At 42.8% G+C, this 22,591-nt stretch overlaps 1 protein-coding gene across 1 annotated transcript in view; it reads right to left on the reverse strand.

The window, feature by feature from the left end:
• Positions 1–22,591, reverse strand: part of GPR158 (G protein-coupled receptor 158) — a 1,459,961-nt gene that overhangs the window by 190,270 nt on the left and 1,247,100 nt on the right. Inside the window, exon 7 of the mRNA XM_086939967.1 lies at positions 15,954–16,192. Within this exon, the coding sequence (XP_086796093.1) occupies positions 15,954–16,192 (239 nt within the window). The remainder of the gene's footprint in view (positions 1–15,953; positions 16,193–22,591) is intronic.

Here is a 22,591-nt window from a genome sequence, read left to right on the forward strand (position 1 = left end):
GGGTGAAGCCGAAGAGATATCGGCTGTCTGGGTGGATGGGGATAGAGAAAAATGCATTTTTGAGGTCAATGACAGTGAAGGTGGTGGCAGTAGAAGGATTCAAGGTCAGGATAGTGGTGATGTCTGAGACCACGGGGTACTGGGGTACAACCACTTTGTTGATCTCTCGAAGGTCGATGATGAAGCGGTATGCTTTCTCATCCCCCTCTCCCTGTTTCTTGATGATGGGCAAGATAGGGCTGTTGCAAACGTTGCTAACCACTTCCTCTACCACTCCTGCGTCTATCAGTGACTGAATAATCTTTACCAATGCCTTCTCGCCCTCGGGCGATATCCGATATTGTGGAAGTTTTGGGAGTGTTGCGTCTGGTCGGACAGTAATGTGCACTGGGTCAATCATCATGCGCCCTACGTCCGAATCCGTCTTGACCCACAGATACGGAGGCAGAGTGTCAAGCAGGGATGTGTCAGAGTCATTGATAGAAAACATGCGTTGGGAAGGGCAATGTCTAAGCAGAATGGGGTTGTCGTACAGGAAAACTCGAACTCCGTCTTGGGAACATCTAATGGTCGCTTGGAAGTGTTTCAGTAAGTCAAGTCCCATAATGGCGTCAGGAGTATTGGAGGAAAGCAAAAACGTCGTGTCAGTGGTATTGTTCTCTAAGTCGAAGGGGATGGGAGCGGACAAAGGGTTAGTGGAGGGCGTTCCATCGAAACCTATCGATGTCACAAGTGAGCCAGACAAGGGTGCCCTTGGAATCAGTCGTTTAGATAACGCACTACGTGTTGCGCCAGTGTCTACCAGGAATGGAGACTTTGTACCCAGGACCTTAGCAGTGACATAAGGACCTTGCTGGTCAACATAGAGCTCGACTGGATCCCTCCCTTGCCCTTGGCAGTCCTATGCAAAGTCGTGGGCATTGTCGCAGTCAGACTGTTGGTACTGATTCTGTCTGGGTCGGTCAAATGTATTCGGTCTGTTTGATCTATCGTTAGTCATGTCATTTGTGAGCCCCCGCTGCTGTCCTCTATTTCTTGGTCCACCCGCTACGTCCTTGGGGTCCCTATTTCTGTTCATCTCTGAAAGAACCGGGCACTGGGATTTCCAATGGCCATATCCTTTACAGAAAGCACACTGGTCCTCTCTAATGTCTGTACGTCCAATGTGGGGTGTCGAGGTGCGGTCTTTAGGAGGTGCGTTCTTAGGGACATTCGTCTGATAGTTTCCTTTGTATTGCTCTCGCCCTATAGTCACCCCTTGCAATTGCGCAATCATCACCCTCTCTTTTAAGTCTTTCTTCGTTTTCTCTGTCGCTCTATCGTTTTCGTTTTTCTGGTGTTCGTAATATTGGGCCATCTGGAGGATAGCCGCAGGTTTGGAGGCAGCCCAACTACTCTCGCTGGCCTGCAGTTTCTGGGAGACCTCCGGTGACAAACCTTTAACGTAATTTTGGACAAACAGATGGTGTCCGGTTGCAGTGGTCATGTCCTGGCCGCTGTAATCGGAGAACACCGTTTCAAACCGGGAGAAGTATTCCGATACATCCTCCTGGGGTTTCTGACGACAAGCCGTTACTATCGACCAGTCCACTTTCTTTTCTGGAATCAGGGTTTTCAATTTCTGTAAGATCTTATCTGGGAGGTCTAAAATGGATTTCAAGGGTTTCTGTCCAGGCTCTCGTTGCTTATCTATGTCTTCGAGTTGTGACCAGGTATGTCCGAACAGCTCAAGGTGGTCGACTTTCCGGATTAGCTTCCACACATCAGCTGGGAGACATAGCCCGAAAAACAAATCGATATCAGCCAGGGTCATGATAGTTGAACCTAGGGCTGTACCTAATTCAGTATAGAAGGCAGTGGGGTTTTTACGTAAATCAGGCAGAGATTTTTGGAACATCAGGATATCCTGCCGATCCCATGGCTGGTAGACCCAATTATACACTACCCTCCCTTTTGCATCTTTGTGGTTAACGTCATCGTGAGTTCCTAGACCTCGTGGAGGAACCCAGTAGGGTGCAGCCTCTCTAATTGGCATCATGGTGCTAGCTCGCTCAGTTTGGGGCTCGGTTGTTATGGGTGTCGGGGGTTTAGCTTCCGATTCTTGTTCAGTGAGGTGGCGGAAAACCTCAAGCGTACGCGTAAGGAGGTCCGTCACATCACACTCACTCTCATCCCCGATATCGACCTTTCTGTATAGAGTCGTAAGGCTCTCGGGACCCTTTTCTCGATATCGGTCCTCGTACGCATTCAAGATATGGTAACACAGTCGTACGGTAAAATGTCGTCTGTGGCTCCCTGTATACGTGTTGAACATGTCCTTGACGTGCTCTTCACTTTCCTTTCTTTCTACCAATGTCCTCACTACCTTGTCAATCCCTGCTCGCTCATCCTTGCTTAATCTGTTCGTTTTTGCAGAATCAGCCTTCCGGGTTTCTGGGTCATTTAACACTGCTGCTTGTGTTGTGCCTAATACAAGGGGTTCGGCCAGCACAGAGGCCACGGGGGCCGAAGCTCTGGTGTAACTCTCGCCTGTGCTTGGGGGTGTTGGGTGCCGTGCTAAGGGTTGGGAAGGGGCATATGGAGGGGGCATGTAGATGATCGGAGGACCTAACAGCAGATCATCGTTGGCTCGCTGTTTCAAGGGTAATTCAGGGTAGAGCGTGGAGGGCGTTCTAACCGGACACTGGCTTGATGTTTCCATTTCTAGTTTCTGTTTGGCTTCCTCTCTTTCCTTAATCTCTTCTTCTAGTTTCTGAGCAGCTAGGTGGGCTGCTTTTCGCAGCTCTTTTCCCAACCTACTCTCAGTTCTCTTTTTACGTTGTTCGGTTTCTTTGCGCCACATGCCGAGACTATCAAGCATAGTGGGCGTTGTCTTGTGTTTACCAAGGGCTGTTTCTAGCGCGCTTATTTTATCCTCATCGAAGGATCCTATCAGTCGCCACTGACTTTCTCGATCCTTTTTCGTATATTTATGCCACAGCTTGCTATAAGCTATAGCGATCAGTCCATGCTTCATGAACATGTCCTTATTAGGGGTGCCTTCCAGTGGAGCCGGATGGTTCCTCTCTAATAAGCGGTCCGGGCTAAACAGGCTACCAATCAGTGGGGAGAAGACAGGCATGACGGATTATAACGGGGACAAAAGTCAGCACTACCTATCTTATCACTGCGTGCAAAGACTAGACAGAATATTTCTATTCTACGTTGTTTGCAGGCGGTGAATACCTCAAAAAGAACCAATATCGAACAGTCAATGTTCGGTCAATCAAACAATCAATGGGGAGAATAAGTAGGCACAACGGGTTACAACGGGGACAAAAGTCTGCGTTACCTACCCTTTCACTCCCTGCAAAGAGAGAACCTGTTCTTCCCTGTTTTCAGACAGAGAATCTCCAGAGAACAATCCACGAACAGTAGTTCGGGCAAACAATCAATCAGTGGGGGAGAAAGATAGGCACGACGGATTACAATGGGGACAAAAGTCTGCGTTACCTATCCTTCACTGCTTGCAAAGAGAGAGCCTGTTGTTTCTCCGTTTGCAGACAGCGAATCTCCAAACAAATCAACAAAGAGTAATACTAGTATTTTCCAAACAATCAAACAATCATTTCGCAATTCGTCGTGTTTACACGACCTTACCCGGACCGCATGGACAGTTTCTTGTCTTCCGAATCCAGCGCCCGATCGTCCTCTATTCTTCGTGATCCTCGCGGCACTCCTGATGGTTCCCAGTCAGGACCGTAGATCACTCGAGAGAGGTCTGTTCGGAACCAGTGAAGTTCGGATGATCGGCTGTCAGACGAGGGTCTATCGGACAGGTGCACTCCCGATCGTTGCAGTCGTTCACTCTGTCGTCAGGACCTCTCCCACTGGATCCACGAGTCGCTGGTGGGCCCCACGTTTGGGACGCCAATTGTGGAAAAAGGTAGGGCCGATGACCTTTTTCAGAGTTGCCCGGCGTTAACCGCCTCTATACCCACTCAAGTTACCTAACAAAGAGGCAGGCGCTGGAGACTGGAAGGCAGGAAACAGAAGTTTTATTCCGACGGAGCAGAACACATCAAATCAGACAACAGGGTATCTTCTCGAGGTGCTCTAACCGCATCTCTGAGGCCTGGCCTCTTATACACAAGTTTATTGCTTTATTGTATGAAACACATCTCTGTCAACCCTTTGATGTACGGAAAGACATCCTCGGAATCCCCCCTTCAGGCCCGTTCCCACACACATTTACAGTTGAAGTCCCCACCCCGGTCACAACAGGTGATGATTATCGCGCAGCTGGATAATCCACCGATTCACGGAATGTGTGGGGTTGATCGGATCTCATAGGGTGGGGGCTTTGATCAACTCGAGGGTCCTTTGATGGAGGAAGCTTCCTACTGTACAGGGGGGCAATAAACAGTATCCGCAGGGCCAGGTGGCGGCCTGGGAACGAGGAAGACAAACGGGCACACAGGAAAAGGGGGTTGTATCAAAGGACCCAGGACCATGAAAGGAATGAAGGGAGGTGTCGCGCTGGGAACAGGATGGGGTTCCGAGGCAGAGCTGCGCTGAAGAGGGGTTTATGGAAAGGGGCGACCACTCGGTCCCCCCGCACGTATGGCAGAGTACCACGATCCCCCCGGGAAGCCATCTTGGGCGGGAGGCGTGTCTCGGCTGGTATGCCCGAAGCGGCGTAGCCGGGGCGCGCTTTTTCCCGCCCTAGAGTGGGCTGGCCTAGACACTGACGCGGCAGGCCACGCCCTCGGGGCAGGCAGGGGCGGGTTTACGCCCGCCCTGAAGACGGATAAAAGGGGACGCAAGACCAGAAGGCATCCTCTTGTTCCTGTGCTCTGAAGCTGCACCTCCTCGCTGCACGTGAGCTCGAGACGGAACGAAGAGCCAATTTTGACCCACCCACCAGCCCCTGATGACAGCAAGTGGTTTTGAATAAAGTTGATGGATAACTCTGATTTTCGTTTACAGGTTGTGGTATTATCGTGATGAATTTGAGTATGTAATAAAGAATGTCGATTTGTGTTACGTTTTTGCAAATAAAGAAATTCTGCTTTAGTGTTCATTGGTAAGCATGCTTTTAATGAAAGTATAGTTGCTACTGTAATTTTAGTTTAGTCATTTAGTTAGCATTGTCGTATTTATTTTGGTCGGGCGGTAAGGTCATGATCGGTGAGCACTAATTGGAAGATCCCTATGAGTGGGCGTCACCCAACACGGATGGGAGCGCTCGGGAGAGGTGGCCATTGGCCCCTCAACGGGGAGGCGGTCCCTTCTAAGGATGGGTCGCCGAAAGAAAAGGAAAGGCGGTCAAGGCCCCTTCCTGTGTAGGAGGGGTTACAGCCCCCTCCTGGGGAATTTCCCGGGGCCAGTGACGTCTGCGACGGCAGATGTGGTAAGTTGTGCGGGGTTTGGGGGGGGGTCTACGCTACCTTCTAGATACCTCACACGAGTCCTCGAACGACCTTTAAGTGGCGTCGAGTTTTATTGGTGCCCCCGTCAAGTCAAAGGGAAATTGGTAGTTGCACTCGAGGTACGCCTCAGTGCTGTCGCCCCTCACAAGTGGGGGGGGGTATTTCTGGTTAGGGATCTTGACACCGGTTACGACCTTGCCGTTGGCCCTTAAACGTTAGGATGTACAATTTCATAATTTCAAGTAAATGTGTGTAGGATGTTAGTTCGGCTAGGAGAACCTCTGTATTAGAGAATCTGTTAAGGTTAGCCAAACATCGTAATGTGGTAATGAAATTGTACATAATATAAAATGTTGATTTAATGTTTTAATTTTGTTTTAATAAATACGGCCGGGAGGGTTACTCCCTCCCTCTTCCAAAAACTTCAAGAACTGTTTCCGGTTTCCCTCCTTTGGGGATTGTGTTGAGAGGGGGTGGCGGGTATCTCAGCCATGTGACCCAAGGCATGTGAGAGCGGGGGTTGTCAGCGTGTGGGGGATGCTTGCGAGGTTAGGAGGGAGAGAGAGAGAGGCGCGCTGGCTATCAGCGAGGGGCAGAGAGGCCATGGTACTCAAAATGGCTGCCGCTTACGCGCACGAATGGGCTCGAAAAGGGGCAAGATGGCGCCGATAATGTTGACGTTTGCGGCCTAACTTTTAACAAGGTCATTAGTTTTTTGTTCTTTAAATAGAGACTAACAGTTTTTCGAAAAATGCACATTTTTGCTGAGCAGGTGTGTAAAACATGGTGGTTGCTCAACAAATTTACCTTCAGAGGAGTTTCCATAGTGGTGGCCACTCTGAAGGCACAGAGACCTCCACCAGCCAGCTGGAGTTCTCTAAATATGGCAGGCAGTAATTCACCAGGGTGGTAGAGGTTATGACCTGTGCCCCTGGCAACTGGCAACCAACCCCTCTATACCTCCAAGTAACCACCTGAATTGCTAATCAGAGCTATCTTATTACTAAATCTACATTAGGATGAAATGCAGAATGTTCGTGTCAGAGAGTTACATATAGCGCCCTGTTATACAGTTAAAATATTTTGATGTGGCACCTATAGAAGAATATGGTGCACATAGCAAACAAAATATTTATTATGCTTTTCGGGGGTTTTAGAACATTAAGTTAAAAAAAATCTATAAAAATATCTAGCTCGATGCATTTGTATCAATCAACCAATGTACAGCACCACAGACTTGCAAAGAGTGCATAGGTGTGCATTGTTAAGTAGTACTTTGGCTGTAGCCCACTGACGAAAGCTAGGGACACCCATTTTCTAACATCAAATGCTCATTCAAAGGCTGATATTGACTCCCACTTAAGAAAACGTTTGTAATGTATTTAGGTACAGGACTCAAGAAAACAAGGGATATTTGTATTGAGAACACAAAGTTGGAAAGAACAAACACATACCCGTATTTGGGGATTTTATTAGATAAGAAGTCTTCGTGGAAATAGGCGATTGAGGCAAGGAAACTATTGTTTTTGAGGGCTACAACTGCCCTGAGAGCATTTGCACAAAGATTAGGCAAAAGGTCAGCACCTGAAATGAATAAGATATTTAAAGGTAAATGCATAAGTGTAGCATGTTATGGGGCAGGAGTTTGGGGACATGTGAATGTGAATGCTCTCCAGAAAATCGAAAACAGTTTTCTGAGATATTTACTTGCTCTCCCACAAAGTTCTTCGACTTTTTGTTACCATTTAGAATTGGGTATGGCATATATTTCAGACATCATTAAACTCCAACCAATTCTTTTATGGCACCCTGTCTAGACGTCCCCAAAAAGTGAATTATCCCGAAACCTTCTCCGTGACTGCCTCTTGCTCGAAAACAGGTACAAGATTAACTGGCTTGACTATGTAAAAAAAAATGTTTATGACCAGGGCTTGGAGAAATATTATGTGTTTCCTTTAACTTTATCGGAAATGTCAAGAAGTTCTCTTATAAAGACCTGTATATCACATCTGGAAGAGCTAAGATTAAACACAGAGGTCAGAAAAAGCTCAGTGCAACACATTTTAACTATTCAGATTACCTTATTTAACATACAAGCTGAGCATCTACGAGAAATTCTTACTGACACGTTTTAGGCTCAATATCTTCCATCGATTGGTGACTTTTCCACATGTTAATGACTGGTCTAAGATCCTCTCGGTATGTCCCTGTGATGATGCTTCCCCTTATACGTTGATACATACTGTTTTATTTTGTAAATTTTATACTGAGCCCAGGAAAATTTGGATAATGCCAATTTTAAAAATTCTTGGCCTACGCAGATGCCGCTTTGCCTTTCTTGCTCTCCAAATTCTGAAAGATGAGCCATACTCAAAAAATATTGCATGTTTCCTCAAGTTTTGTGTTAGACATAGAGCACATCTCGGTTAAAGCTATCTATGGCCCTTTCCACCTAGTGTATTTCTTCCCATTTTACAAATCGATTTATTGAAATTTTTATAGTATTTTAAACTGCTTTTAATACTGTTTTATTGTGTACTGTGACGATTTGTATATCTATTGTTTTGTCAGCATTTTTACATGAACTTTTATGGTTTTCTATGAAATTTGGAAACCGAATAAAGACATTTTGATTTGATTTGGCTCCTATATACTATATGATAAGAGCACTTAATAGTCAACTTGTCTGCTCTTTTTTTTAAATGTTTCTTTTTTAATGGAGTTTTTTAGAATTTGTACTGGATATTAATGCACAATGTGTAATGTAATTGATTTTATGAAAATGCTTTTATGGTTTTTTAACATGACAAAAAACCGAATAAAGAAACATTTGATTTAATTTGATTTGATTTGATTTGACTCACACTATTCCATACTAACAACTTTGTGCCAGATGTATTAAGTAACCATTTTGCGATTCCCTAATTGCGAATCAATGCGATTCGCAATTAGGAAATCTCAAAATGGCATGCCTAAAATTGTGTTGTACACTTTCTGTGATTCCTGGGGGGTCGCAAATGATCTAACTCATGAATATTAATGAGGTAGGTTGCAATTTGCGACCCCCTAGGAATCGCTAAAATCATGGGGATGGTGGCCTACTGGGGTCAGCAGACCACCAAGATCGTGATTGCTTTTAAACAAAGCAAACTTTTTTTTTTAAATGCCACCCTTTTTTCCTGAAAGGAAAATGGATTGCATTTAAAGAAGAAAAATGAAAAGTTGTCTTTTTCCTTTTTTAAGCGCAGGAAGTGTGGTCTGTGGGACCATTGCCTGGTCTGAATTTTGTTTTTGCTGCTATTCCCAAAAGGGGAGGGTCCCTTGAGGACCCCTTGCCATTGGCAAATATGTTATCACCTACTTGAAGTAGGTGGTAAAATGTGAATGTTTTGCGACCACATTCACAGTCACAAAACATTCATGCATACCGTTAGGATTCAGTAGTGATGCCCCAACCACGCCCCTTCCAAATGTCGAATCGGAAACCCATTTTGTGATTCAGTTACAGGTTACCAAATCTCAAATAGGGTTTGATACATGTCAAGAGTATTTTATGCGTTCAAGGACGGGCTGATTCTGAGATTCTGCCCATTTGCAAATGCAAAAACTCTTGACACATGTGGCCCTTTGGATGACAAAATATACCACAGGAACACAAATGAACATTTGGTCAAGACGTACTGGCAGGCAAAGTACAAACACGTGCAGTCATCTTCTAGAGCAAGTACTAATATTTCAATACATGTCACTCTGACCAATACTTTTGTTAGACTGATTTTTAGGTAAGTGCATTTTTATTAACTTTATCTTAGAGTTTCTCTTGGGCCAAATTGACTTAGGTTGCAAATGTCTTTATTCCAATGGCTTTTACAGGCTTAAATGTGCTAATATATTTGCAGACTAAGGCGGCAGAGGGCTTTTAGACATCTGTGTTTTTCATGTCTGTTAGCTTTTACATAGCCGTGGGTTAAACTGAATATTTAGAAAATAGAAGCCTCACACCACCATTTCGTAATATTGAAATCATTCTCAAGTGTAACCCCAGCAGTATCTCACCTACAATTATATATTCAGCTCATGAGATGGTAAAATGTTACTGAGATTGCTGCAAAAACATACTCATAACAGGAGACTAATGCAGCGCTCCACTATTCATGATGTTTCATATGTTTGTCCCCATATTAAAATTGTGTGGGGGTACTTCTCTTAGCATATAGGAGTGATGCTATGTCTGTGAACGTAATTTTACAGCTGTCTGATTAACACTATTTATATGGAACCCTGAATGAGGATTCTGCCTTTAAATATCCAGCAGTCTATGGTAGATCCACAAGGGAATAAAGCGTTTTTATTTTTAATATACACTCATTTTGAGGATGACCAAAGAACATGCAACTGCACAAGGACGAGTGGTGGACAACAAGTATGTTTAGTTTATTTTGCGTCAAAGGTAGTGGAACAAGAATATTGACCAAGTAGGAACATATAGGTAAGTAAATCTTTACTATACTTAACTCCACATATATGTTCCCTGAGGATATGAATAAATGAAAGAATTTGTATCTGAATTTAAAATTAGTAAATCTGTTTTTGCCAATATATAGCTGTGACCACAATATTGCTCACTGTTATCTTTGAAAACAATATGCTTGTAACAGAGTATTTGTGTAGTCAATATTGTGAGATATATCTGGACAGGTCTGGGATTGCAGAAAGGCACATAGGGTTGCTCTTACACCCAGTATTCATTTGCAGTGTTTTCCAAACTGTGGGTCCAGTCACTTGCTGATTTTTGCCGGACAGGGAAAGTACGAGCAATAAAGGAAGATGCCTTTAAACTATGTTTATCTTTTCACATTTGCCGGTGCTTCAAAGCCAGAGTTCAAATGTCAGGCTATGTCTTCTTACAAATTGCTGCCTATTCTTTTTCACGTGGGATTGGTGTTTGTTTTTAAAATAAATTATGTGACTATCTTGCTGGAGTGCAGGAAACACACCAACATGTAAATTCCTGTAAATGAATTGTTTTTACAATTCTTAAGTTTTCGGGAAACAGAAAAATAATAGGATCAAAACAAATCAAGACACTTTACTTGGTGATAATCAAATGAAAAATATTCATAGAAACCCGATTTCCACACATTATCATTTGAGTGCTATATAGCTTTATCAGTAAAATAGTAGATCTGGTCAAAGTTTGAGGCCATTTCTATTGAAAATGTGCTGTCTGTAAATGGCAATGTGCTACCCAATGATGCCTTAGTTACATTCAAAAATGGCCCCTCCTACTGTCCATTTCTGAGAAAGACATTCTTTGCCTGTCAAAAGGATGAGACTGGCTATGGGACCCAAGACTTTTTCTGCGGACGTAGCTGAGAGAGTTATGAGAAAATTAATGAAATAGATACATGTATTAAATGTATAATTGAGTCAAAGTTTAGGTGATGAGAAAGGAAGTGGAACAATGGATTATAGTAATTTAGAATGAAATCATGATGGTGTGACAGGCCCCCTCCCGGTTCAACCAATGAGAAGTCAACTTTCATTAAATGTTTCAACTGATTTAGGACGGACATGTAGGTTTTAGGGTATAACTGGGGTGCCTTTGGAGATGTGGTTTGGTCAGCTTTAGGAGAGAGAAGAGAGGGGTGATGCGTTACTGTCCTTCGGGTAGCAGAGAGGCCTAGCTGTTTCTGCCCCTGTCCTGTTCCTGGGTTCTGAAGACTTTGTTTCCTGACTCTATTTCAGGGGACCCCCACTACCTCCTTGGCCAGGGGCGTGGTATATCACTGATCTTTAGTTAGTATATCCGTCTGACTCGTACTTTGCATAATTATTTGCAAATGTATGTTTGTCTCTGAACTTATATCTCTTCATCTATCCCCTCCATCATAAATATATTGTTTCACATTAATATGCTGAAACTTATGTCTCTTCATCTATCCCCTCTGTCATATGTATATTGTTTCAGATTATTTTGCTGAAACTGATGTCTCTTAATCTATCCACTCCTTCATGTGCATTTCGTATATTTATGTTGAGTATGACATTGTTAGGATTTGTAACCGTATGCAATGAGCATTTATTATTCAGAAATATTTGAGATAAACTTTATTAACCTTACTGAGTCAGGTCAAGTCAATAATACTTTTATTTGATTTAGTTAAAAATCATAAAAGAGTGGGAAAACCACTGTTATATGTAATACATTGGAAACCCGTTTATAAAAGCTAAAGATAAAAACACAACGAGGTCCTATCCTCCCACAAACATCAGCTAATTAGACTGAGAGACAATCTTAAAAAGTATAATCAGTGCAATTGAAAAATGTGCAAACCATTCAGTCCCATGGTATGACCATTTTTTGGTCTCCTTCAGGGTCTGGATGCCTCTATCTCACTTACAGGAGAAACCAGACACCAAGAAAAAGCATAGGAAGTGGGCTAGGTTTTCGCAAGCTAGCTTTAATATGGGCCTATTACAGGGCGGGCTACCGGGCGGTACAGATATCGACTCTGCCTGTGACGCATTGGACAATCGTATTGTGGAGGCACTAGACAGTAATGCTCCATGGTCCTCGAAATCGTCGAGTAGACAATTAAAAACCGCTCCCTGGTTCAGTGGTGAACTTAGAATAGTCAAATTAGCCTGTAAATGCCTTGAAAGAACGTGGAGAAGAAACTTCTCAGCTCTTAGAAAGAGTGAATATAGAGCTAGTCTTAAAAACGATCACTCTCTTATTAGGAAGGCTCAGGCCGCCTATTATAAAGAGAGGATCGGGACAGGGGAGAACTCTGCAAAGGAACTTTTTACTGTCTTTAAAGAGATATCTTCACTAGCAAGAACCACAGCTCCTAACATTGGCTCAGTGGATTCTTGCAATTTGGTGGCCGACGTCTTTGCGGAGAAGGTGGGGAAGATTTATTCTACCTTCCAGGATTCAGCACGCAACTGGCGCGTGGATGATGATGGGACGTCTAACATAGCAGAGGCAGAACGACTCAGTGAATTTACCATCCCCTCATGTGACACTCTCAATAATGTAGCCCTAAGCATTAAGTCAGGCTTGCCTAGAGATCCTGCCACCCCAAGGTGCTAAGAGGGAGCACTGAGATTCTTGAGCCCTACATCAGACACCTCCTTCAGCTAACTTTTATCTCAGGAACAGTCCCTAAAAAATAGAAAGAGGCGATTGTTCTCCCGTTAAAAAAAAATGTAATGTTAGCACGAGCCAACCGGAGAATGTACGCCCTATCTCATTGCTATCTTACTTTGCTAAAATTGCAGAAACGGTAGTTAATATCCAACTGACAGCCCATATTAGTAAACACAGCTTACTTCATCCATCGCAATCTGGCTTTCGGGCATCCTACTCCACCTTATCAGCTCTGCTCCTTTCCATGGAAATCATCCATAAATATGTAGATGAGGGACAGACGGTGGCCTTAATTTTATTAGATCTAAGTGCCGAATTTGACACTGTGGCCCATCATACCCTACTCCATCGCCTTAGGAAAGGAGGTTTGCCAGGCCGAGCTTTGAAATGGATGTAATCTTTTCTGCGTGATCGTAGTTTCCAGGTGTCGGAGGGACCTTACCAGTCTAAAAGTATTACGCTGAAACAAGGGGTCCCACAGGGCTCTACTTTTAGCCCTACCCTGTTTAATCTCTACATCACTCCTTTGGCAGAGATTACTGAAAAATTTGGGGTCAGTGTTGTAACCTATGCTGACGACACACAATTGGTGGTGTCTCCAACACAAGCATATGAGAAGGCAGCCATCAACGTGCCTACAAGAACTGGCGTCCTGGATGGCTAACAACTGCCTTAAACTGAATGATAACATAACTGAAGTGCAGGTGATAGGTAAAGCGCCCTCGGTTTGCTCATCGGCATGGTTGCCTCAGACACTGGGACCAACCCCATCCCCTTGTGAGCAGGTTAGGAACCTAGGGCTGTGACTGGACACTAAGCTCTCTTTTGAGAACCACAATAGTCTAGTGGCAGGAACATGTTTTGGAGTCTTGCGCGGGCTCTGCAAGACTTTAGAAGTGCTGCCAATTACAGCAAGGAAAACTATTGTTCAGCTCTGGTGACATCACACTTGGATTATGGGAACGCACTTTACCTGGGAGCTAATACCAAATGTCTACAGAGACTCCAACGCATTCAGAATGCAGCAGCGCATCTAGTTCTGATGTTACCCAAGAGAGCCCCTTCTAACAAGGCCTTGGCTTCCCATCCCTGGCTTCCGGTAAGGGAGCAAATTCTGTTTAAGGCCCTATGTGTCAGCCATTGTCTCCTACAAAGAAAGTTGCCCACCTACCTGCAAGACTTACTAACCCCTTATTTCCGACCCGTCAACTGTGATCAATCGGGACGGGGCAGGTTAGCATTCCATCTATCAGGAGAGGAATGATGGGTGGTCGCTCCTTTCATTTTTTAGCAGCCAAGCATTGGAATAAACTCCGCCTGGGGCTCCGGTTGGAGGCTTCGGAGACTATCTTTTGAAAGGAGTTGAAAGCTTGGCTTTTTCCCTCTGTAAGCCCTCCTGTCTATCCGTTGTCTGCTTTCTCTGCCATGTCCAAAAATATTTTCTTCTTTGCACCCAGCGAAGGGATACACTAGTAGTGTAGCCATGCGCTTTATAAATTTGTTTATTATTATTATTATTATTATAGAAATTACATTTTAAATGTAGACTGTGCAATTAGCAAGTGTGCAAATTGTTCAATTCAAGAATACTCATGTTAGATCGCTTTATTTGACTAGTTCTTTTGCCGCAATTTTCCAGACTTTTATAGCTCGTCTGGACAATTGGATCGACAAACCTTCAACCTTACCGAGAGTCTGTGATTATTTAGCTGACTAAATAGTTAGTTAGATATTACCATCAACTACTCAACCACCAGAGGAAAGAGAGTTGATATACAGGTTTAGTTAAGTATTTAGAAATGTTAATCATGAACCTGTGAAGAAAACCAATTCCTAACGTCATTAAAACTTGATCCCCAGCGCATCAGGGATTTGGGTGAATGTGTTTGGGCCATTTGTATTGTGATGTTATTGAGTATTGAGTATTGAGTATTGAGTATTGATCCCTGATTATTTGCTGATTAAGGGGGAACCAGCAGGATCCTGCTTTCCAACCAATGCATGTATGTATGCATTGCTATTTGCACAGAAAAAACCTAGCTCGTCAGCAACAAGACACCGTATAAGGAAAAAATCTAGGCATAGAATTTGGTATCTTTTTCAAAGAGGCAGAATATTTGAGAGTGGTTTTCAACTATGGGAAGATGCTGTGTTCCTTGAAGAGGTATGCCTTCAGCTACTTTCTAAATGAAGTAGTTATGATTTTGATGGGGATGATGTTCCAGGATCAGAAAGTGTAAACAGAGGAAGCCTGCCTTCTGTTTTTCTTTCTTCAGCAGATTTTGGTTTCCAGTCTGGCAATATCCTGAAATGTAGTGTGGCACTGTCTGCCGAAGGTGGTTAATTTCTTGTGTCAGTATACAAAGGTGTCATGTTTTGGTGGACTATGTATCCGGTGCACCTGACCTTATAGATGATTCATTTTTGAGTTGATCAGGGATTGGACTATTGTTCTGAAGTCAGGTTCACGGAGAAAAGCTTGACTTTCTTCAGGGCAGAGAATTGGCAATATGTACTCTTTATTTTCCTGGTGATGTGCTCTTTGAAGTAGAGGTTGCTGTTGAGGATGACACTAACGTATTGTGTAGTGGTGTTAGCTGGGAGGCAAAGCCATTCAAGTTACTTTTAATGGAACCAGACTTGCATTATTTATTTTGTTGTTGCTGGTGAACAGGAGAAATGTGTCTTGTTCACACCAAGTACGCCTGTTTAACTGATCAGCAAATTGTCCTCTCAGGATCAGTGTGCGATTAATAGACCGTCACTACTCACTATAATATTCCACACCAATTCCTCCAAGAACACCAAACACCACAACTTTGTTTTTTCACCATTCATTGGGAAAACAAAACTATTATTTAAAGCCTTTATTCAAAGCTGAGTTATAGCTCTTATCAGACATTGAATTTTATGAGTAAAATTAATTGTGTCATACAGCATCTGAGTTCCAAACCCACTACCACTGAGGGGATTAAGATTTAGTGCTCATCTACCTATGCTTTGTAGGATCAAGGGTGCAAAGGTAATACCTAGGCTGTCCATCACGACTGCAATAGTTTCTGAGTGTCTGTGACACCATTGGTAAAGAGCACTTGAAAATCCCTAGGAAACCAGACAATGCCTCATTCTGGTAAATGTACCACGAAGTGGGCTACTACATGTCATATAATATGCTTCTGAGTAATCTGAGTAATTCACTTTTTTAACAAAACAATGCGGTAATGTAGTTATAGTAAAGTGACACTTATTCATCACTTGACAGTGATGAAAATGTAAACCAAATTGACTAACCAAGTATTTTATAATGCATATCATTGGTAACGACCAAAGAAATATAATTCAATTATTACCACAATTAAGTACATGGCATTTTTGAAACTACATACCAACAGCCATCATGTAATCCCAGCGGTCTATGAGACACATGTTAAAGTGCAGGTGGTCTGATGTCTGCCCTTGCACAATTAGTGAGATGTTTCTTTCCAAGTTCTGGCAGACAGCAGACGTCCAGGCAGTCAGAAACCAGAGGACGATGAGAAGAATAACAGCCAGCATCCACATCACTCGGCAGCTTGTCATGTAAGGGATGCGCTGAGCAGTCCTTGACAGGAATACCTTTAGTACTCTGAAATATAAAATAGAGGGTAATGGTAAAGGCATAAGGTTTGTCTAAACGAAATGCTGGTAAATAGCTAAAGCTTCAATTGATTACTGATTACGCCCATTGGGTACATTTACAACTATTTTCCTTGGATTTATAAAATCTCTTTGCCTTAACTAGAGTTTAACAGATGAATTCTGGGTTATTCTATCACAAACACTGCAAGCACCCCTTCCACTGTCTTGCAAGTGCATTATAGCCTATGGCAGTGCTTCCCAGACATTATAGACCCATTACCCAATTTTCAGAATGGAAAACATTTGCAACGCATCTAGCTTTAATGGACATAAACTGGTGACATTTTAATGTAACTAAAGCATTATGTGGTAGTGCACAGGCTTGTACAGACAGCACATTTTGCATTTGAAATGGCTACTAAATTTGCACAGACATACAGTTTTACTGATAAAACTATAGTGCACACAAATGAAAAGGCGCCGAAACAAGGTTTCAGTTAATATTTATTGCTGGAAAGTTGTTTATTTGTAGGTGGGGGTATTCACCTTCAGCTAGTAATAATACTACAATCACTAGTAGGTCCAGTAAAGTCTCAATACATGAATCCTTGCTCAACCCTTGGTAGCATGGCAAACAAGCAGTCAGGTTTAATTTAGGAGACAGGTATGTGTACAACATTTAATATCACCCCAAAAGTTAAAGACACAACACAATGCAAATCCAACACCAATTTATAAAAATAGAAAATATTTTTATCTTCACAATGATATCAAAATGACACAAGTCCAATGTAGGGAACCGAAAATATAAATCTTTAAAGATTAAAACAAAAATTGTGAATTCTAGAGCCAAAAAGCTTAAAGCACCACTTGCGGCTATCTTGTCTCTCTGGAGTGGGAGTGCTAGGTCCCGGTCAAATGTTTACCCTCAGACTTGGAGCCTGATTACGAGTTTGGCGGTCTTCCACTGAGCCACCATGCCAGCGCCCCACTGCAAGACTGCCAAACACATAGTCAGACCACCCGCTGGATTAAGAGTTAATCCTGTGCGGGTGATCCAGCTGCAGCGGTCCACGTCGGTGTGTATCTAAGGCAAATAGGTGTGCCTTAGACATGCACCACTGTGAGACTGCCACAGCCCTTTCCTCCATGGAAAGACATGCACAATGGTCTGCATCTCTTTCTGTGCAGGAACAGGGCATGCAAAAATACGGGGGGGGGGAACATGTGCACCCCTGCGTGCATTCCCAGGCACAGAGGCAACAGGGGGGAATGCAAGGGCCCCTTTTGCCTTACCACCATCCTTTCTATGGTGGGAAAGTTGTTATATGCTTGGCGGTGCTGCAACAGCACCGTCAGCATATTGCTGCCTCTGACCGCTGCGTAACTGCCACAGGATCACTGATTCCCGACGGTTGCAACAGCCCTGTGGCGGTCCAACTGCCCAAGTCATAATACAGCAGGTGGACTGCCAGTCTAGCAGTCCAAAGTCCACCACCATGACTACAGTGGTCTTATGGACCTCTGTAGTTTTAATCCGGCTCTTGGTCTTTTTATTGGAGCTTTTCTCTTGTTGATGGGCTCATCAGCTTATCATCGGGTTTCTCAGATCCAAAGTACGATTCACCAATGACAGCCTTCTGCAGTGCAATGCCTCAGTGAGCCTCTGGAAGTCTTTGTCCTTCACGTCAATGGCAAGGAGCTCAGTAGCTTTCAGTGGGCAAAGCAGCATGGTCAGGCCTATTTGCGAGTCCACAACAGCCGCTTGACACTCGACATTGAGCCAGTCCCCTCCTAGAGCTTTTCTGCAAAACTTTGCAGAACGTCTCAAAACCTTTGTGGAAAGTAAGTGCCCACCAGCTCAGTCCCAGGGGTCAGAGACTCTGGATTGTCTCTTCGGGGTTGGGACTCAGTTTCCTATAATGCACCTGCACAGTCTCTGAAAAATCCAATTGCAACTGGTCAATTGGGGTGATCCTCTCCTTGGGAATGTTCAGTTCTGTTGTTCCTCTTGCTGAGGGAGTCCATTCCTTTTCATTTGAGTCAGACATAGTCCTTTCTTTGTGGAGCCTTGAGAGTGCAGCAGGTTCAGTTCTTTTGAGTGCTACCCTGTGGTGCAGGCGAAGGGTCCAGCAGGGCTGTCCTTCATTTATTTCAGGCAGTGTTCTGGGGAGTTCCTGTAGCTCTCCCATATTTCTCCTACACTCTGAGCTGGCAAGAGGGGGGTTCATCCCAACCAATAGGGGTAAATCTACCTCCCTCATATGAACCCTTCCTGAAAAGTGTGGCATATGTTTGGTCCAGAATGCATTGTTCCGCCAAAAATCAAAATTGAGAAAATCTTTCTTTGGTGTGTGTGTCTATTTAACCCAAGCCAAAGGTGTGGCTAACCTTTGACTGCACTCCCTTTAGAGCCCCTCTCCAAATCTAATTAGGGGGACTCCCATCTGGATGGGGATCAAGGAAGTGGGGATTGGCATGGATCCTAGGACATCTGTTCTCCTACCTCTGAAGTCCAACTTTGTGTGTCTGTGTCTGTGCAACCCAACCGAAAAGTGTGGCTAACATTAGACTACACTCCCATTAGAGCCCTTCTCCTAATCTAATTAGGGGGACTCCAACCTGGTCAGGGATCAAGGAAATGAGGGTTGGCCTGGGACCTAGGACACCTGTTCTCCTACCTTTCAAGTCCAACTTATCTCCACAGCCGCCTTCCTCTCGCAGGCTTCTCCAGGAAGCAAATCTCCTCACATCAAATGGCTGATTGTTTCAGCCCCTGGCCAATCAGAAGAGGTTGCCACAGGGCTGCTTTTGGAAACCTCAGTCTAGTAGGTTCATAAACTACTTTCCTGTAATGGTTGCATTAAATCCAACTTTGGCAAGTTGTTGGATTCAATGCAGCCATTATTTTGATACTTTGAATGGTGCTGTTAGCTAACTCCAATAAAAGATAGATTTTGTTAAGTTTTATAAAGCCTTCTAGTGTTAGCCTATGGGGCTAGCAGAAGTAAAACAGGGAGAAAAGACATTAGTTGCTTTTCCTTATAAGGGCATATAAAACATGTTATATATTGTCCCTACTTTGTATAACAATGCACCCTATCCTTGGGGCAACCAAGGCAGACTTTAGGGATGAAGTATATGTAATAAAAAGGATGACTTTCCTACATTCATCCTTTGTGCAACCAATGAAAGTGTTGATTAGGCCAGGAAGGACCTCATTCAATTTTCACTCTGTAGAATTCCGGGGAGTTGCCAAAAACCTCTGCCACTCATAATGAAGTCCCCTTGGCTGCTGTAGGTCATTGGGGGCCAAAAACTCCAATTGTTGTGACAGTTATGTGTCCCCCACACCGGAATTGCTGAGACGTCATTGAAGGCCCCACCCCCTTTCTCAACTACTCTGCAAAGGGACTTCCTGGCACACTACTGGTTGGGGATGAAGTCCCCATAGCTGCTGAGGGTCATTAGAGGCCAATAACCACTAATCTTGGCACAAGTAAGTCCCCCAGAGAGGGAATGCAGAGACGATGTCAGAGGCCCACCCCCCTTTCTCATCCACTCTGCAAAGTGGCCTCCAGTCCAACTACTGGTTGGGGTATGAAGTCCATTTGGCTGTTGAGGGTCTTCAAGAGCCGATGACCCCTACTGTTGCCATATGTAAGTCTCTCACAGTGGGACTGCAGAGAAGTTGGAGACCCCACCCTCTCTTTCAAATACTCTTCAATGGGGTCTTCCAACACACTACTGGTTGGGGGATGAAATCCCCTTGGCTTGCTTAGGGTCTTTGAGGGCCAAGAACCCCTATTGTTGTCTCAGGTAAGCCCCACATAGTGGGATTGATGAGACTAGGGGTTAGCCCACTGGTAAACGTCGCTCCTATAGCCCTTACTTTCAAACTTCTTGTACCCGAGCACGATGGTCACATAATTCACTTTACTTTTTTTTCACTGACTACAAAGTGAAAGGAATTTGTAAATAACAATCCACAATTTAAGAAAATAGGCAGACATTTGTCAGGAGATGTTACCTGACATTTATCCTGCTATTTTGACAAAATTTCAAGTTAAAAATAGTATCACATAAATATCGAGTTTTTAATATTGTGATACAGAAATATTGTGCTGCAGGAATATTGTTTACAAAAAGATAATTTTTTTGATGGCCAAAAATATATTTGTAAGATATATGGTTTTGACTTATCCTTATGTCTTTCATTTTATATTTTAATTGTAAATGTTATAAATTGTTTGGATAATTGTTATTGTTTTTAAATATAGTTTGTAATTTTCAGTCATTATTAAACTAAATGTAATTGTTAATTGTAATTTATAGTGTCGAGGTGGGTTGAGAGGTTTGTAGAGGCGCTGGGGAAAATTAATTAAGTATGATAAATGAATAATTAATTATTGATTATTAATTGTTTATTTTTGATTTAATTATATAAACTGTGTAATTAATATAGTTTTTACATTACATTTTAAATGTGGGTTTAGTTTTAGAGGAATAGGGTGGGAAGTTAACTAAGTAATAGTTACACATTAATTATTAATTTTTACTGAAATATTTAATTGATTGATAATGTAAATTATGTATTAAATACATAAAGTTATTCATTTAATTGTTTTACTGATTATTTAATATGTTAATTGTGTTATTTTTTGTTTCAATTACATTTTAATTGTTGGCAGTTATATTTGTGGGAATATAGCGTGTAATTCTAATTAAATTAATTTTGATTTTTTTTCAATTTATACATATAATTTTTATATGAAGAGTTTTATATTTTTGGCTACCTAATTGTTAATATATGTCATTGGTCTCGCAGCTAAAAGATCCATTTTGTTGACACTGTATAGTACATTAATCTCCTTTTCTTCTTTTATATTTCTTCTTTCTTCTTCTCACTTAATTTACTACATCACGTTTTGGCTTCCTTATTAACACCTTGAACGCTATGGGGATTTTTCTCCTGTGCTGGATATTCATGAACCCCATTATTCATGACGAGCTGGGCTCGTCATCAGCGTGCGAGGAGGCTACTGCATGACAAGCCCAGCTAGTCATGAGCGTGGAAGGGGTTAAATTTGTATTGCTGTCTTTTTCTTCCTCTTCTTTTTTCTTCCCTATTCTTATCTGACATGGCCACTTCACACGACCTACGAGTAATAACCTGGAATGTTAATGGATTGACACATTATAATAAAAGAAAAAAGACACTCTCTTATTTACAGTCCAAGCATGTGGATATAGCTCTCCTTCAAGAAACTCACCTTGATGCTAAAGAGTCTGAAAAAAAACGTAGAGACTGGGTGGGATAGGTTATACACAGCAGCATACAGAAGTGAACAGATCCGGATGCAACACCAACCTGCAAATGTTGAGTTGCGATTCTTATCCTTAAATCCTTACAAGTGACAGTCTTGAAATCCTGGATAGATCCGGATGGACGATATGTTTTTGCCAAACTTCTTATCGGTGAAACATACATATGCGTTGGCTCAATTTATGCTCCCACGGGAGCAAAAGGATCATTTCTCCTTCAACTAAACCGCCTTTTAACTGAAATAGGTGCCTCCCAGTTTCTTATCGGTGGAGATTGGAACCTAGTGCGTGATCCAGTCCTAGACAAAACAGGCCCTCTAGATAAGGCAAATGCAGCAGATAAGACTCTAATGGACGATGTGGTGGCAGATAATGGTTTGGTAGACCATTAGTGACTTTCTCCCCCGATGAATAAGGACTATACCTTCACTTCCTCTACGCATGACACGCTCTCTCGTTTGACTACTTTTTAATCTCCCAAAATGTAGTTCAAATAACACAGGACTCTCACATACTAGAGGCAGCAATCTCTGACCATTCTCCAGTTCTACTTTCCTTTCCAACTGGTTTATCTAAGTCAGGTCGCAAACCCTGGCATCTAAACATTTAACGTTTTAGGACACCCAAAAACAAAATGTTATTACAATCCCATTTTCAAGACTTTATGTCAGTCAATCAAGGGTTCGTTGACTCCAACAGCACTCTCTGGGCAGTGGCAAAAGCCACTAGCCGCGTGCAGCTTATGAGAGATGCATCGTAGTTTAATAAACAAAATGCTAAAAGGTAAAAAGAATTGGAGCAAGATATTGTGTATTATACTCGATTATATAAACTTAATCCAATATTACCACATTGTAAGTCATTGGAAAAAGCTTGCATGGCTTTAAATAACCTTTTTACCTCTAAGACAGAATACGCAAAAAATAGAATTAAAGGGAGACATTATGAGCAGGGGGAAAAAGCAGGAAGATTATTAGCAGCCCAGCTACGTCAGCAGCAAGCAGCTATGGCTTTACCAGCTATGGCTTTACCGGCCATTAAGTCAATGAACTGTGTTACTCTAACTGAACCCCAAGATATT

Source organism: Lissotriton vulgaris, chromosome 10, assembly GCF_964263255.1.
Source record: "Lissotriton vulgaris chromosome 10, aLisVul1.2, whole genome shotgun sequence".
Taxonomy (NCBI): Eukaryota; Metazoa; Chordata; class Amphibia; order Caudata; family Salamandridae; genus Lissotriton; species Lissotriton vulgaris.